The 18,403-nt window shown below is 36.8% G+C and overlaps 2 protein-coding genes across 2 annotated transcripts; both read left to right on the forward strand.

Moving 5' to 3' along the window:
* The first annotated feature begins 10,792 nt into the window (after positions 1–10,792).
* Positions 10,793–16,748, forward strand: LOC111242243. The gene is made up of 2 exons (XM_022784566.1): positions 10,793–11,429; positions 14,681–16,748. The coding sequence occupies exon 2, from the start codon at positions 16,152–16,154 to the stop codon at positions 16,746–16,748; it is 597 nt and encodes a 198-aa protein (XP_022640287.1). The 5' UTR covers positions 10,793–11,429; positions 14,681–16,151.
* On the forward strand, positions 15,060–15,893 carry LOC106770096. Its single transcript, XM_014655921.1, has one exon. It carries the CDS (start codon positions 15,060–15,062, stop codon positions 15,891–15,893), a length of 834 nt encoding a protein of 277 aa, XP_014511407.1.
* Positions 16,749–18,403: the final 1,655 nt, after the last annotated feature.

Raw genomic sequence — 18,403 nt, forward strand, 5'->3', positions numbered from 1 at the left:
GAGTTTTAGTCTTAATGGGATTCAACTCAAATTCAGTCAACAGATTTAATGGTGTTTGGTTTGGTAATTGGATTTATGATTTACAAATCCAATGAACTTAAGCCAAATCCATTATGTACATTTTTCTATTGTTAAACATTATGCTTGAAGTTTTATGGTTTTGATATTTTTGGTAAATTTTTATTATTTCTTTTATGTAAATTAATTACATTAAATTATGATGTCTATATCTTTTTAATGATTAGACTGCATTTTTGAATAAAATCAAGTATTTTTTTTCTCAAAATTTAATTTGTACATTTTCTAATTGAACTATTTGATTTTATTAGGTTGGATTGATTTGAGTTGTGAAAAAAAAAGTTGAAATTTTGAAGTCAGCTTCACGTGACAAATTATTGATTTGATTTTTTTATTCTCAGTTTTTTTTTAAAAAAAAAAGAAAAGAAAAAGAAAAAATGGTTTGTTTTTTCTATGATTATTAGTTTTGTGATGCAAGTAGGCAAAATATCATTTCCAAATTAGAAATTTGTTGTGGTTTTTTCTCTTCTTGGCTATAAATCTTTAATGGTGAGAGGAAAAAAAAGCTGACATATTTATTATTGTATTAAAATTGTTATAATGTAAAATTATAATAAAGTTTTTTATAATTTTAAGAAGAAAAAAAATGAACCTTTCCTCTTTTCCACTTTTTAATAGATAATGGATGCTATAGAAATTTTAGATTTTATGAATATTTGCTAAGAATGCATATTTATGGTAGACAAAAAGGTATATACTTAGACTAACTTTATAATTTTGTTTGACCTAAACGTAATTAAAAACTAATTCTAACCTTCTAATAATATTTTTTCTTAATAAAATAATTATGGATGCTTGTTGGAATAAAACTAGCACCAATCCTAATTTTAAGTCTAACAACACAGCATGCGTTTTATCAGCATTAACATCGCATGTGTAATCTCGATTTTACATAGCGTGTGCAATACCTACTTTACAAATTTGATTTTTTTTTTTTTTCTATTTTAAAAAAATAATGACAATTCTGTCATGAGATTTGAACAATTAAAGAAATTACTATTTTTTTTGTCTCCCTGAAAGAAATTACAGAAATAATGATAATTCTGTCATGAGAAATTAATTGTTATATATTTATTTAATTTTATTCTTAGCAAAACAATTACACTCAGAGAAAATATTTGGACTTAGAATCTTTGATGGTTGGATTTGTTCTTCGATATGGAGTTGGTCATGCGGCGTTCTCATGATCATATATATTTTACAGCTCATCAACAAACACATTTTTGTGAAAGTATAATATCTAACATGTCGAGGTTCTCTCAAGGTATCTTCAAAGAATAATCTTTATTAATGAACTAATGCTTATATTAAGTAAAAATTTGCATAAATATATATATATATATATATATATATATATATATATATATATATATATATATATATATATATATATATATATATATATATCAAATAATTGTAGTTGAATAATACAAGAGACCTTAAAATTATAGAGCTAGTTTAAAAGCTCAAGTTCACCTTATAACTACTTTGCAAGTATGACCTCAATTATGACTTTATTACCTATTTTCATCTAGAATTTCAAATAGATCCCCTACTTGTTTGATGTTTCAATTGAGTTTTTATTTTTGTAAAATTGAAACAAATAAAAATCTTTCATCAAATTCTAATTGGACAAACGACGTTTAAAATAGCATTACGTGGCATGTTAGGGTATTTTTTAAATGACGTGACACTTTATACATTATTGTAACGTTATTGTAACGTGTATTTTGTAATTTTTAAATTAAAAAATTGGAAAAAAGAAATTAAAGCCAGCTCCTTTCTCTTGAGGAATGCGAAATTACGGTTCATGGAAGAAAAAAACAGCCATTTTGTTGGATTGTGAAATTAAGGTTCATGAGTGAAAAACACTAGATTTCAAAAGGAATCAGCAAACACTGTGTAAAATAGATTTCTTTGCTCTCTGTCAATAGCTTCCAATTTCTCTCCATTTCTCTCTTCAAATCTTCATTTGTAAATCACAGCTTTGAATTGGTAATGGTTTTTCCTTTCTTCTCTTTGGTTTTTGAAATTTTCTTTTCACTTTCCCGTTAATTTCTCACTTCGCCCTTTTTTATGTTTGCTTCAGTGAAGAAATTTCTTCTTATACGCTGCGTCGTGGGTCCGGTGCTTCGCTTGTTCGCGGTTGTATCGCATGTTTTGATGTTGGCTTTCATGGTGTCCACGAGCCCAGGGGCGCGTCGGAGGTCGGTGTTTGTTGCTAAGAGGGAAACCACCACCAACATAGAGCTCCTCCCCAACGACATCGCCACCTCCCCCGTAGTCGCGACTTCCGGCGAAGGTGCCATGGGCATCAGGCACGACCTTAGCCACCACGAACCTTATTACGAAGCTGTTGGGGGAGAGGTTCGACACACACATAGAACTCCACACATGGTAAGACATTGTCCGCTTTGGGCCAAGCCCTCACGGGTTTGCTTTTGGTACCACTCCAAAAGGCCTCTTACCATTGGAGATATCTATATGTATATAAACCATTGACTAGTCCTTCTTTCACTCAATGTGGGAGTTTGTTTGCACTCCAACAGAAGCTCCATGGGCGTCGAGTACTCGTTTTTGTTAGATTGGATATTGTTGTTTGTTTTTTATGTGGTTGGATACGCAGCCACTGTGATTGGAACTCAATTCTTGAAAGTGTGGTGAGTGGTGTGCCCTTGGTGGCTTGGCCACTCTTCGCTGAGAAGAAGATGAATGTCATTTTGGTTAGTGAAGGCACGAAAGTGGCAGTGAGAGTGGTGATTGGTGAGAATGGGTCGGTGGAAAGAGGAGAAATTACTAGGGTTGTGAAGATGGTGATGGAAGGTGAGGAAGGGAAGAAGCTACTTCATCGAATGAAGCAGCTGAAGGCGGCCGCTACCACAACTTTGAGGGATGGTGGCTCTTCGTCAACCCCAAAATTTTGGATTGGCATTTCTTTTTCTCCCAATTTTCTCTAATCTGATTTCAACTGCAGGGTTGCACTTAATTTTATTTGTTTTGCTCACTTTGTTCTTAGATTTAAGGAAAATAAAATTTTAACACCATTTTTTGACACCATTTTGACACTGCACACGTGTCAAAATGTGGTTGGACAATTTCAAATTAAAAAACAAACTTTGGTTTTTTTCTTCCAAACATACCCTTGTCTCAACTTTTTTAATTTGAAATCGTCCAATCACATTTTGACACGTGTGCAGTGTCAAAATAGTGTCAAAAAATGGTGTTAAAATATTGTTTTCCTAGATTTAATTCGATTTCTTTTCTTTGCACTCCAATTTTAATACAAAACACGTCATTTAAAAAAATACCCTAAGCATGTCACACTATTTTAAATGTTGTTTGTCTAATTTGATGGTATTTGTTTCAATTTTATAAAAATAAAGACCCAATTAAGACACCAAATAAGTAGAGAATCTATTTAAGATTCTAGATTAAAACAAGGACTTATCAAGACATTAAACTATAATTTTTTATCAACATAATTTTTCCGTACATATTGTATTGTGGCTCATCAATAAATCTTTTATATTTAAAGAGATTGTTATAAATCAATTTTTTCTTTTAAAAATACTTAATTAGTGATTTAATTGTTTAATTTTTTTTGTTTGATTTATTTATTGTTTTTTGGTTCAATTTAGTAGTTCAATTTCTTAAAAAGGTTTAATTTGATTATTAAGTTGATGCTAACATCATACATGACATAGGTTAATTTGTAAAAAAAAATAATTTTTTAATTTAAAAAAAGCATAATCTATCACGTGTCTAAATCATGAGTATGAATAGTGACAATCTTACGTGGTATGCATGACTTAACATGCGACAATTTAGTTTTTTTATAAAAATTAAAAAAAAAGATTAAAAAAATTAAAAATATTTTAAAAAATGAAGGATTAAATTGAATCTAAAAGTATTATGTGGATAAAAATGAATCAAATTAATAAATTAGAGGACTAAATCATTAATTAAGCATTGAGAAATTTTAAATAAGTCTCATGTATTGTAATTGTTAAAATAGGAAGATGTTTGAAAGACTTTTTTTCAACTACCTCCAAATAACATGGTGTTAACAAAGGATGGTGGATTGTTTTTTTTTTTTTTTTTTTATCATAAGTGGTGGTATTGAGTGTGATGATGTTTGAAATTATTATAAGAGAGTTACATAGTGTAATGATGTGAAGCACATGATGAAGAAAGCAAATAAATCGAGAACTCACGATAGTATGTGTGCATTGAGAAGAAGAGAAAAAAGAGAAGTGAAGTCACATTAGAGTGTGCATATTGTGGTTCTGAAGTAAAAAAATAGAAGTATATGAATATCAACATCAAATTTGGTTCGGATAGTTATTTTTACCATCTTGTATTTTTGTTGTCACCCTTTTTCACTTTTTTCCGTTTTATTTATTTATTTTATATTTTTATTATTTATTTATTTTCTATTTTTATTATTTATTTTATTTTATTTTATTTTTCTTTTACCCTTTTATGGCTTTTTACTTATTTTATTTTATTTTCTCTTATTCTTGTTTTATTTTTATTTTTTTTTACTTTACTTTTCTTCTTTTTAATTTTAATTTTTAATTTTTTAATTTTCGTTTTCATTTTAATTTTTAATATAATATAGCTATTTAAAAAAACTATTATTAATTTAAAAAAAATGTGTGAGAAAATTTTGTCTTTTGTGAAAAAAAAATGAAAAAAAGGGAATTGTTTGGAATGCAACGTCTACTGTTGGAGGAGGAGGGAACAAGATCTTTTTTTTTTGGCAGACAAGGACGGTGGGGGAAGGACAATGCAAGTTTGGCGTGGGATTGGCAGAGGTTTGACAGGAAAACGGTTTAAGTATTTGGTGTTGAGGAGGCATTTGGCAAGGGGGAGAGGATAGTAACAGGGGGGTCTTCAACAAAAGGAAAAGGGAGGAGGGTGATAACGAGGGATCATCGACTACATTCAACAAAAACAAGGTCAGCCAGAGCAAAGGAGGGGGTGAGGTTTTTTGGAGATTCGCTTTAGCTGCATCAACTCTACTGCTGCAACAAGAGAGGCCAAGCAATAGCAGAGCTTCAAGGTAAGTAACCCCCTCACTCATTCGCTCTTTCATAATGTCATAAGTTTCTGTATTATGGACTATGCTGGCTACTACGTTTTGTGCTCTGCCTATGTATGATTTCCTTACTCTTCATTCTCAACGACCACCGGGCATCATCATCATCATCTTCCCCACATCCACTTCTACTGTCCTATTTCTCTCCTCCAAGAATTCATCTACTCAACCAACAGCCTCCCTTTCTTAGGTAAGACCTCAAATGCCAGCCATAGACCATAATAGACAGTAAACTATGCCTCCCCCACGCCTTTGTCCATCGCCAATCATCAACAATGAACTTGAATCATTAAAATGGGTATTTACCAGAAAAATATATCAGAAAGAAAAAACAACAAAATAGTATCTTCATCGTCACTAGAACCGCTCCATTCACCCACTGGCACCGCCACCCATAATCACCAAACGAAAAAAAAAAAGAAAAGCTCAACCACGCCTCACCCTCTCCTTCCGTTTTCATCGCCCTCAACCTGCAAGGCACTAAGTCACAGAGATAGGCACTAATCACCAAGAACCAAAACTAATTTTCATCCTCAATCACCATCCTATTCTCCTCCAACCCAAACCTTACACTACCAAGCTTCAACAATTCCTCTGTTCCCCACCCAATTTGCTCTGTTCCTCAGACAGGTCAAAATACACACACGCACCCTACCATAACAGAAACCCAAAATTTCCAAACACACGCACAAGAGCACAAGCACAAAATCTGATTTTCCAAATCATCGCCGAGCACCCTATCCCCATCGGAATTCAAGTCGAAGATGGAGGTTGAGAAAGAAGAAGCGGCGTGCCCTGTTCGGAGGCTGTGACCTCGGAGGCGGAGAAGGTGGAGTTGGAGAGGTCGACGGCAGCGTCCGACTTCGCTGGCTAAAGGGGCATGGGGCGCCGGCGGCCAGTCCCGGCGGAAGCGGTGAGATCTCAGAGTTTGAATCGCGCACGCGCGAAGAGAGGGTGGAGACGTCGCCGCTGGTAGTGGCTCCTGGGTGAGGGTCGATGTTGCCGGCGACGCTAGGGCTGGCCGGATGGCGCGGTGCCTGTCGGAGGGCAGCGGCGGCCTGAGATGGTTGTGCGGCGAACCCCAGCCTTAGGTTGGTTCGAGAGAGTGAGACTTCAAGTCTCTGAGAGCTTGGGTTGAGTGTGTGAGCAATGAGGTGCAGTAGGAGAGAACCCCTGTGGGGTTTCTAAATTTTGGGGGAGAAGGCGCCTGGGCCATAGCTGGGCCTGCCTATACCTAGAACATCTTTGCTGCATCCCTTTGTTTCCATTTTGCCACCCCCATTCACACTTTCTGTTTTTGTTTTTTTATTTCCTTTTCTCTCCTGAATACTGGGCCAGTACTGGGCCCAACCAAAAAATAACCTTTTCGGGCACCCCCATTTCTCACATTTGCACCCCTGCGTCCATTCCCTGCCTTGGGCTCAGGCCCATTTTGATTCTCCTTGAAAAAGAAAAAATAATAAAAACCTTTTCCTCCCTACACCCCTATTTTTACTAAACATCACACCTCCATCCAGTTTGGGCTTAAGCCCAGTTTGTTTATAATAATAGTTTTTACATCCCCTTCCTCCTAGTTAGGCACCTCCACACCTTTACTTATTATTTTTGTTTTGTTTTTATTTAACTTTTTAGTTTATTTTATTTCTACCTTTTATTTTTCATCCCTATTTTTCTATTTCTTATTTTCATTTTGATAATTATCTATTTATTTTTATTTCATCTACTTTTAAATAAATATTAATAACAAAAATATTTTAAAAGGTTTAAGCACACGTGCGACTATTCGCGTCAGGCTTGTGTTAAACCCTTTTCTTCCTTCTTTCAAAAATAAAAAAAATATTTTAAAAGGTTTTCCTCCTTCTTTCAAAAATAACAAAAATATTTTAAAAGGTTGCGACAATTCGCGTTAGCCTTGTGTTAAAACCTTTTCCTCCTTCTTTCAAANAGCCTTGTGTTAAAACCTTTTCCTCCTTCTTTCAAAAATAACAAAAATATTTTAAAAGGTTTAAGCACACGTGCGACCATTCGCGTCAGCCTTGTGTTAAAACCTTTTCCTCCTTCTTTAAAAAATAACAAAAATATTTTAAAAGGTTTAAGCACACGTGCGACCATTCGCGTCAGCCTTGTGTTAAAACCTTTTCCTCCTTCTTTCAAAAATAACAAAAAAAGTTATTTTAAAAAGGTTTAAGCACACGTGCGACCATTCGCGTCAGCCTTGTGTTAAAACCTTTTCCTTCCTCCTTCTTTCAAAAATATAAAAGTTATTTTAAGAGGTTTAAGTACATGTGCGACCATCCGCGTCAGCCTTGTGTTAAAAACCTTTTTCTTCTCCTTTTAAAAAAAATTATTATTTTAAGAGGTTTAAGCACACGTGCGACCATTCGCGTCAACCTTGTGTTGAAAACCTTTTTTCTTTTTCTTTCCAAAAATACCAAAAAATAAAATAAAATCTTCAAAAAAAAACCAAAAACAATCAATTCTCAAACATTTCCTAAGCAATTAGCCAGAACTACGTGATCCTTGATTATCCATCCAAAATGGAGATACGTAGGAGTAAGTTCCCAAAAATCCAAATTTTCCAAACAAACTGTCCAAACAATTCTCCAAACAAATTTTCCAAATGGTTTCCCAAAGAACTACGTAACCCTGATTTCTCAGTTCAACTGAGAATACGTAGGAGAAAGGTCAATCCTTGTTGGGCACAAAAAACACAAAAAATATTTTATTTTCTTTAGAGTTTTAATTTTAAGGGGAAATTAAACATTTTGCAAACCACATTTTTATTCGCGTATTTAACTAAAGGTATTGCCTTAGGGCAAGCGTTGTGGGGTGCTAACACCTTCCCTACACGTAACCGACTTCCGAAACCAGAATTTGGTGTTTTGTAGACCTTGCCTTATCATTTTATGGTTTTTCCGTAGTTTTCCACAATAAACTATGGTGGCGACTCCAAACTTTTTTTTCCAAATCGTTTTTCTTTTTTGATCGTCGTCCCGTCGCGATTTTCCGATTGCGACAATGAGCAACGAATAAAATTAAGAGTGCTTGGATTTCAAAGCAAAGTGTGAGTTTTCATATGTCTCGCTAATATCAAATTGGTATCAGAACTTGTTAGACCCATAATTGATTTCGTGAGTTTGTGAGAGAGTTGGTAAAAAAAAATTGAGGAAGAAGAGAACTCTCACTTCCTCAAATTCTTAGAGTTTATTAAAGATGATCACAAATTACAATATTGTTTGGTTTGGTCGAAAATTAAATGGGAAACTAGATTATAATTATTGGGCATTGTTGATGTCCCCACCCATTTGAAAGCTTACAATATTTGTAGTTTTATTGAATCAGGCTTATAGTAAGGAGTTGATGATGCAACTCAAAGGAAAAACCAACTGAAGCTATCACAAATTCATCAAGGTGTAGACTATTCAATTTTTTATAAAATAGCAATTGCCAAAATAACTAAGGAAGCATGGAACATTTTGAAGTTATCATACAGAGGAGCAGAGAAAGCACAGAAATTGATATTGTAGTTCATGCGTCGCGAATATGAAAAATATGAGATGTCTAATTCAAAAACCGTGGAATAATATTTTTCACAGGAAACATACCTTGTTAATAAGATGAGGGTATATGGAGACGACATTCCCAAAAACAAGGTGGTGGAAAAAATTTTATGCACCATGCCAATGAAGTTTGATCATGTGGTGACTACCATAATTGAGTCCTATGAGACAAATACCATGACAGTTGCAAAATTGCAAGGTAACATTGAAAGTCATGTGAGTATATGTTTTTAGAAAATTGAAAAAGTAAATGAAGAGGCCTTGAAAAGCTAAGTGAATTTGACCAACATGACAAAATCCAGTCAAAGTGAAGAAAATAGAGGTCATGAAGATGAAAAGATAAATTTCAGAAGAGGTAGAGGTCGTGACAACTTTAGAGAAAGAGGTTGTTGTAATTTCAATCAAAAATGGAAAGAAAACCATTTTAGGCCATCTAATTAAGAAAGAGATGGACACAATTTTAGACATATCAATGGTTGGAAAGGAAAATAAGGCTTCAACTACCAAGAAAGGACAAAATTCAATTGTTACCAATGTCGGAAGTTCAAGAATTGCATATTACAAACATATATAATAGAAAATCAATATCAATATACTAGTGAAAGTTTTGATAACCCACATACTTTACTTCTAAAAAAATAATCTTGCAAACAATGAAAATATTTGGTAGTTAGATATTGACCACATATGTGGGAAAATGGAGTTATTTTCCTCACTAGATGAAATGGTCAAATCTATTGTGAAGTTAAGAAATAATAAAAATATTCCAATTTTGGGGAAAAGGAAAAATTGTTATCAGATTAAAAGATGGCTCTTAGAATTTCATCTTTAATGTTTTCTACGATTTTGATCTTCACCAAAACTTGTTGAGTATAAGAAAATTATCAGAAAGAGGCTATAACATGCAAATTAGTAATGACTATTATACATTGATTGATAAAAATAAGAGATTCATCGTTAAGGTAAAATTGACTTATAATCGCTTGTTTCCTTTGAAAGGTCAACATAGAGAACTATCCCACTTAAGTTCTTTCATACCAAATGATAATTATGTCACATGCGCTTTGGACATGATCACTTTTCTAGATTAAATTCTTTTATCTAGAAAAGAATATGTATTTGGATTGCCTGTTATAAAAATTCTTGAAAGTGTTTGTGAGACAAGTGAAATTGGAAATATGTATAAAGAATATTTTTCAACCGGAATATTATGGAGAGCAAGAAATCCATTAGAGATACTGATCCATGGCGGTAGTAGGTATTTCAATACTTTCATTGATGACTTCAGTAGAAAATCTTGGATATATTTCTTTATATAGAAATCAAAAGAATGTGATGCCTTTTAGTCATTTAAGGCATTTGTGGAGAAATAAAGTGGCTGCAAGATTAAAGACTAAGGATAGATAGAGGCAAAAATATCTTGCTTGTGTAAATTTCTTTCACCAACATGGGATTTAACATCAATTGCATGCTTAAAGTTAAATAATTACCTAAAGAATTTTGGGTAGGAGCAGTTCCTATTGTTGTGTATATTCTTAATAAGTGTCCAACTTTGTGATAAGACACTAGAAGAAACTTGAAGTGGAAGGAAGCCCTCAATACGACATCTCAAAATTTTTTGATGTATAACATATATCCATGTACTAGACTAAATCAGAAAGAAACTTGATGACAAAGGAGAGAAGTGCATCTTGTCAACATCCAATTTTATCCGAATTGATTGAAAAATAAGTCTCTTTTTATTTTATCTTATTTTATTTTATCTTTATATTGTTTTAGTTCTTTAGTTTACTTTATTATATTATTATTATTTTTAGTTGTTATTCTTTTTGTTTTACTTTATTATTATGTTATTTTATTTCATTTTATATTATTATTTTATATTTTACTATGTGTACAGTATTATTTCGTTTTATATTAGTATTTTAATATTAGTTTAATTTAGTGTATTTTATTTAGTCTCTTATTTAAAAAAAATAAAAGAAAGAATCGAAATTTAAAAAAAAGGAAAAAAAAGAAAAAAAGAGAAAACAAAACAAAAAAAAAGGGGTGATAAGCTGTTGCATTTGTCCGTTCTTCTCTGTTTCCAATACTACCGACCATTTTGTAAATCAAATCTTTTTCTATCAAAGTGTGTCACCCAATTTTGAGTAGAAATCTTTAGCTCGAGGTTTCAAGCCTAAATTATTTTAGCTAATTCCCTTAAGAAGAAAAAGAAACAAAACAAAAATGGAACACCATCAAGTTTCTCCATGACAGTATTTTCCTTTCCATCACGCTATCGTCCAGTTCTGGTACAAATTTTCTGCTACCACGCTATCTCCCATTTTGGTGCAAATCTTCTGCTGCTCCAGGCACCTACACTGTCTAGGGGACCTCCAAGAGCATCCATCATTCACTCACATACTACGCAACTCTCTCTATCCGCTCTCTACTCACTCAACAGAGACCCCCAATTACTCAACTCCAACAGTTCACCATCATTCTGATTTTCCCTCACAGGCAGCACCATCCTCCCGCACACATGCACAATCCTCTATCCCATTATTTCCTTTTTCAAGCTGAGACACCATCCATTACACACACCTGCATCCTCCTTTCACCTACAAAGAAACAAAAGAAAGCCAGCCAAAAGAGGGGAGAGTTCGCCGGATATAGGAAGCTGACAAAGGTCACCGGAGCTCCAGGAGGTAAGGTTACCTTACTCACCCGCGTAGGCATGTAGGCTTGTTCAAATATACTATGTTTACTTCCCGTTATGCTTAGCATTGCTTTACTTGAGTTTGGATTGCTATGTGAATATCCCTGTTCGTCATCATCGTCTAATGCACGACTACCATCTTCTATAATCCAATTATTAGTCGCGTGTTTGTCTTTGACCGGCATCACCACTACCATCCCATATCTTCCTTTTGAGTGCTATTGCAGCCGAAATGGTTATACATTGTTTCTATTATTCGTGTTCATAGAACCTGCAAGAAGACATAATACATCAAGCCAACTGCGACAACCCCCTTTTTTTTTTTTTGAGTTTTTAGCTTAACTATGACCCAAGTACTTTGTAGTTTCTAGGAAACCCATGCCTGGGTTCCTCTTCATCACCCCGAATTGTCGGATGGCTTAAGGTATGAGTTCACTGTGAATATCTTCATTTTCATCCTTCTCCCTGTTCCTAGTACCCTGCAGTAAAACAAAAGACAAAGCAAACAAAAACCAACCAGTATTCCAGCCCAAACCCCTCACCCTTTCCCCCATTGATCTCGGCAGCGAGACACTCAAATTCATTGTTCTCCCCCCTACACCTTCACTGTCCAGCTTTCCCAGGGGAAACACGCACAAAATCATACTCCAAATCACTGCTAAGCAATTCTACCTCCCTGGGTGACCAAGTCGAAGACGAAAGTGAAGTGGCGTGGTGTATTTGGAAAACATGATCTCGGGAACGGAGAAGGGAGGTCGGAAAGGGCTTAACTTGTGGAGAGGCGCGGTGATGGAGTGAACGAAGGTGTCTTCGCGACGACTCTGGAAGTCGACGATCTGGGCGGCGACTGAGCGAATCACAGACGGCGAGGGCGCCTTCTTCTTGCGCGCAGAAGTGAGTGGGAGAGGGCTGGACGTCGCGGCTGGCGATAGTCGCCGGAGACGCTTTGGACGGTGGCGTCTGCTACCGCCGGCGACGGTTTGGACGGAGCCGGGAACCGTCGCGGTGGCTGGATTCGAAGAAGTGGTGGCGCGGTGGCGTAACCCTGAGCTGTGCGAGAGGAGAGAAGGAGATTAACGCCATGGCCCGCGTTGACTCCGGTGGGATGTGGCGTCGCCGGCGATCCGTGGAGATGGAGTCGAGTGGTGGAGATGGTGGCCTTGGGATCTGCCGGCGGTGATGGAAGGCTGCTGGTGTCAGAGAGGGAGAGAGCCCTAGGGTCGTGGGGCCAAACCCAAAAGCAAAAGTCTTCATTCGCCACCCCCGTCTCTGCTAATTGGCGCCGCATTTGCAATGGGCTTGAGCCTATTCGACAATAACAATAAAAATCTTACCTTTCTGCATCAAATAAAACAAAAACACTTCTCCTCTGCACCCCCTGCGTTTACTAAGCCACACTCCTTTCCGATTGGGCTTAGGCCCAATCTGCTATATAAAAAAACCCTTCTTCCGCACCCCTGGTTTCACTGGCACCACTCCTTTCTGTTTGGGCTTAGGCCCAGTTCGTTTTTAAAAGAAAAAATAGTTTAGATAGTTTTTTTTTTATTTAAGCACCTTTACAACTTCTTTCGTTTACTTTGTTGTTATTTATTTCATTTTATCTTTTTATTTTTATTTTATTTCCATTTTTTATCTTTTGACTCTATTTCTATTTTTAATTTTTTTCTCCCGTTTTATTTTAAATATTTATCTACTTTTTTAAAATATAAATATGAAAAACAACAAAAAATGTTTTAAAGGTTTAAGCGTGTGTGTGATCGTTTGTATCGTCCTCGTGCTAAGATTTTTTTTTTTTTTATAAAAAATATCAAAAAATGTTTTAAAGGTTTAAGCGCATGTGTGATCGCTCGCATCGTCCTCCTATTGAGACTTTTTCTTCTTTTAAGGAAAAAAATAAAAAAAATGTTTTAAAGGTTTAGGCGCGTGTGTGATTGCTTGCATCGTCCTCGTGTCGAAGCCTCTTCTTCCTTTATAAAAAATAAAAAATAATTAAAAAAACGTTTTAAAGGTTTAAGCGAGTGTGTGATCGCTCGCATCGTCCTCGTGCTGAGACCTTTTCTTTTTCTCATATAAAATACCAAAAACATAAAACATCCATGATTTCAAACAAATAAACAATCTTTTAGCTAGAACTACGTAATCCTGATTTCTCAGTCTGATTGAGAATACGTAGCAGCAAGGTCAATCCTTGTCGGGCACAAAAAAATAAAAATGAAACTATATTTTTTGTTTCTTTAGATTGTCGTTTTTGGGGATAGTTAAACATTTTGTAAACCATATCACATTTGTGTATTTAATTAAAGGTACTGCCTTAGGGTAGGCGTTGTAGGGTGCTAATACCTTCCCTACACGTAACCGACTCTCGAACCCAATCTTTGGTTTTTGTGGACCATGCCTTATCATTTTATGGTTTTTTCGTAGTTTTCCAGAATAAACTATGGTGGCAACTCCAAAACTTTTTCTAAACTCGTCTTTTTTATGGGATCGTTGTCCCGTCGCGATTTCGGTTACGACGGATGGCGACTCCACTGGGGACAATTTAAGAGTCGGGCCATTTAATTAGATGCGCGAATTCGATGTGGTTTTGCTTTATGTTTTTCTTTCCTTTTTCTTTATCTATGTTTGAAATAATTGCAATAATTGTTGTATATTGAACCCTAGGGTAAAAAACATGTTTATATCTGCTTGGGATTTTTCTGGTTGTTTTGCAGGTGAGGGTTTGGGTGTGCATGGCATTCTCCCTTCACACACACACTTTCGGCATATCATGAATGGGACTCTATACCCGGGTCTGAGTGTAGCCTAGAAATATAGAGGTTGTGTAGCGGTGTCATTTGGGATATTCTTCCTGTTTGGCTATCGTGAGAACCCCAGCTAGAGTCTGTTCTCTTCATTTGTCTCTTTACATCTAGTTGATTACTCGACTGTTGTGGAGATGCTGTGGAAAGGGTCATAGCTCTAGTGACCATTGACCTTTAGGTTCAGGGAACCGTCCTTGTGAGATTGCATATACTTGACCTTGAATCCGAAGCAGTGAACCTTTATTAGAACACGAAGGGAGAAGTGTGTATCCCTCTAATCCTCAGGCTGTTTGTTCTCTTTGAAAATAATAACATTACATTTTCATACCATGCATGTATTTTGCTAATCATGTTATATTATCATGCATCATGTTCATGTATCATTTAGTAACATGCTGGTTTTAAGGGAAATCACAGGTGTTCATTTGATTGCATACAGAATGGACATTGATACAAGATCTGGCGCTACACAACATACTAACTCTGCCGTTTTAAGGAAGAAACCTAGCTTAAGGACCTTTGGTAGAAATTTGACTAGGCTGATAAGCTTGGGTAAAAGATTCAAAACCATAAAAAAGGAGACTTTTAAGAAGAAATACGGAAATCTATTGAGCTTAATGGAAGTGGAAGTACAATTGCCCGCCATCACAGCTCTTGCCCAATATTATGACTCTCCACTAAGATGCTTCACTTTTCGAGATTTCTAGTTGGCGCCAACCATAGAAGAGTTTGAATATATCTTGGGTTTACCACTAGAGGGCACCACGCCATATCAACATTTGGAGCATCACGCTTTTATACCTACCATTGCTGCCATCATGAAGTTACATCCCAAAGAGCTTGAAGATAGGATGGTGACGAGGCATCAAATGCATGGGTTGACACAAGAATATCTAGAACAATATTTGCAACATCTGGCTGATAAGGAGGACTGGGAGACTTTCATGGATGTGCTAGCTCTTACTGTGTATGGCATTGTGTTATTCCCCAAAATTGAAGACTTCGTGGACCCTATTGCAATAGACGTCTTTGTGGCAAGAAAGATGAGGTCAGAGAATCCTATGACAGCGATCCTTGCTGATGTTTATGGGACTATGAGTTTCTGTCACGAGAGGAAAGGAAAAAAAATTCTTTGTTGTTTGCCTGCGTTGTATGCATGGATGACTACACGTGTATGTAAAGGGGCAGTTGATGTTAAAAGTCCATCTGAAAACTTGTCACACCAAGGGCTCAAGGGCAAAGGAGGTAATGAGTGGGCCCAATTCTTTGCTGGTTTGAGCGAAGGGAATATAAAGTGGCGCCTTCCTTGGCTTGGAATTAAACCGTCTATACAGCATTGTGGCAACTTTCCCAATGTGCCTCTCATAGGTGCCCGATATTGCATCGATTACAATCCTCTGTTAGTTCAAAGACAATTTGGGCATCCTATGAAATGGGCACCTTCACCGGACTATCTTGTAGCCCTATTCATCTACTATGAAGATGGGCAATTCATTGAATTGTTGAGAAAGGTTAGAAGCGCTTGGGAGAGCGTAGTGAGGGCAGGAAAGGATCAAAGGTTGGGAGTAGTGGACAACAAAGTTACTTATCGTACATGGATCCTAGAAAGGGTAAAAGAAGTTAAACTTCCTTTCAGACCCATCAACGATTAGCTCGTTAATGAAGGACCTTCCTAAAACAAAGAGAGTGAAGAGATGAAACAATTAAAGGCAGAGATGGAATGACTAAGGGAAAGAAATGCTAGATTGGAAAAAGAACTGCAAAGTGCACGCAATGATTTCGTTGATATAAGGAATGATAAGGAAGAAAAAACTCGCGCCTATGAAGAAGTTCTTAGAAGTTAGAGGACTGAAAGAGATTATACGTTCCGGTTGAAGCAAGACCTCGCAGCCGCAAATAAAGAGTTAGCAATGAGGGTGAAAGAGAAAAATGCGGTGTTGGAAGAAGGAAAGCAATGGAAGCATCTCTATGAAGAAGCCAAGAGAGATAAGCGGGAGGCCCTGAAAAGATTAAAAGAAGCACAAGTTCAGGTAGAAAAGGTGGGGCAGCAAATGAAAGAAATGGCTACTTCGTTTGAGGCCGATATGAACCGTGATCGCTGGAAGCTAGCGGAAGCAGAAAAGGATCATCAGACCATGATGCAACAAATGGAGAGTTATATTGAGGAACAAGAAGAGGAATGGAGGTCAATGGAGTTCGAAGAAAGGCATCAGACCTTGGTAAGACGAATGGAGGACCACATTGCAGAGCAAGAACAAGCTGTGAAACATAGGAAAGAAAGTTTCTCCCAATTAGCTGCTTTGGCAAATGGAGCGATAGAAGATATTCCTAAGATGGTATTGGACGCAGAAGCGAGCACTCATTTTTGTAGCCCACCAGCAGAGATAGAACTTTTTATTAATCATTGTAATAAAAAGTTCTATCTGTGCTGGTGGGCTACAAAAATGAGTGCTCGCTTCGGCGTCCAACACTATCTTAGGAATATCTTATATCGCTCCATTTGCTAAGGCAGCTAATTGGGAGAAACTTTCTTTCCAATGTTTCACAGCTTGTTCTTACTCTGCAATGTGGTCCTCCATTCGTCTTACCAAGGCCTGATGCCTTTCTTCGAACTCCATTGACCTCCATCGCTCTTCTTGTTCCTCAATATAACTCTCCATTTGTTGCATCATGGCCCGATGACCCTTTTCTGCTTTCGCTAGCTTCCAGCGATCATGGTTCATATCGGCCTCAAACGAAGTAGCCATTTCTTTCATCTGGTGCCCCACCTTTTCTACCTGAACTTGTGCTTCTCTTAATCTTTTCAGGGCCTCCCGCTTATCTCTCTTGGCTTCTTCATAGAGATGCTTCTATTGCTTTCCTTCTTCCAGCGTCGCATTTTTCTCTTTCACCCTCATTGCTAACTCTTTATTTGCGGCTGCGAGGTCTTGCTTCAATCGGAACGTATAATCTCTTTCAGCCCTTTGACTTCTAAGAACTTCTTCATAGGCGCAAATTTTTTCCTCCTTATCATTCCTTATATCAATGAAATCATTGCGCGCACTTTGTAGTTCTTTTTCCAATCTAGCATTTCTTTCCCTCAGCCTTTCCATCTCTGCCTTTAATTGTTTCATCTCTTCACTCTCTTGGTTTTGGGAAGGTCCTTCATTAGCGGGCTGATCGTTGATGGGTCTGAAAGGGAGTTTAATTTCTTTTACCCTTTCTAGGATCGATGTACGATAAGTAACTTCGTTGTCCACTACTCCCAACCTTTGATCCTTTTCTTCCCTCACTACGCTCTCCCAAGTGCTTCTAACCTTTCTCAACATTTCAATGAACTGCCCATCTTCATAGTAAATGAATAGGGCTACAAGATAGTCCGATGAAGGTGCCCCTTTCATAGGATGTCCAAATTGTCTTTGAACTAACAGAGGATTGTAATCGATGCAATATCGGGCACCTATGAGAGGCACATTGGGAAAGCTGCCACAATGTTGTATAGACGGTTTAATTCCAAGCCAAGGAAGGCGTCACTTTATATTCCCTTCGCTCAAACCAGCAAAGAATTGGGCCCACTCATTACCTCCTTTGCCCTCAAGCCCTTGGTGTGACAAGTTTTCATATGGACTTCTAACATCAACTGTCCCTTTAAATACGCGTGCAGTCATCCATGCATACAACGCAGGCAAACAACAAAGAATTTTTTTTCCTTTCCTCTCGTGACAGAAACTCATAGTCCCATAAACATCAGCAAGGATCGCTATCAGAGGATTCTCTGACCTCATCTTTCTTGCCACAAAGACGTCTATTGCAATAGGGTCCACGAAGTCTTCAATTTTGGGGAATAACACAATGCCATACACAGTAAGAGCTAGCACATCCATGAAAGTCTCCCAGTCCTCCTTATCAGCCAGATGTTGCAAATATTGTTCTAGATATTCTTGTGTCAACCCATGCATTTGATGCCTCGTCACCATCCTATCTTCAAGCTCTTTGGGATGTAACTTCATGATGGCGGCAATGGTAGGTATAGAAGCGTGATGCTCCAAATGCTGATATGGCGTAGTGTCGTCTAGTGGTAAACCAAGATATATTCAAACTCTTCTATGGTTGGCGCCAACTGGAAATCTCGAAAAGTGAAGCATCTTAGTGGAGAGTCATAATATTGGGCAAGAGTTGTGAC

This window comes from Vigna radiata, chromosome 8 (genome assembly GCF_000741045.1).
Source record: "Vigna radiata var. radiata cultivar VC1973A chromosome 8, Vradiata_ver6, whole genome shotgun sequence".
NCBI classification, from domain to species: Eukaryota; Viridiplantae; Streptophyta; class Magnoliopsida; order Fabales; family Fabaceae; genus Vigna; species Vigna radiata.

Excerpts from the sequence above, each read along its gene's own strand:
- LOC106770096 (XM_014655921.1), top strand. The coding sequence starts at position 15,060 with ATGAAGTTACATCCCAAAGAGCTTGAAGATAGGATGGTGACGAGGCAT.
- LOC111242243 (XM_022784566.1), top strand. The coding sequence starts at position 16,152 with ATGAGGGTGAAAGAGAAAAATGCGGTGTTGGAAGAAGGAAAGCAATGG.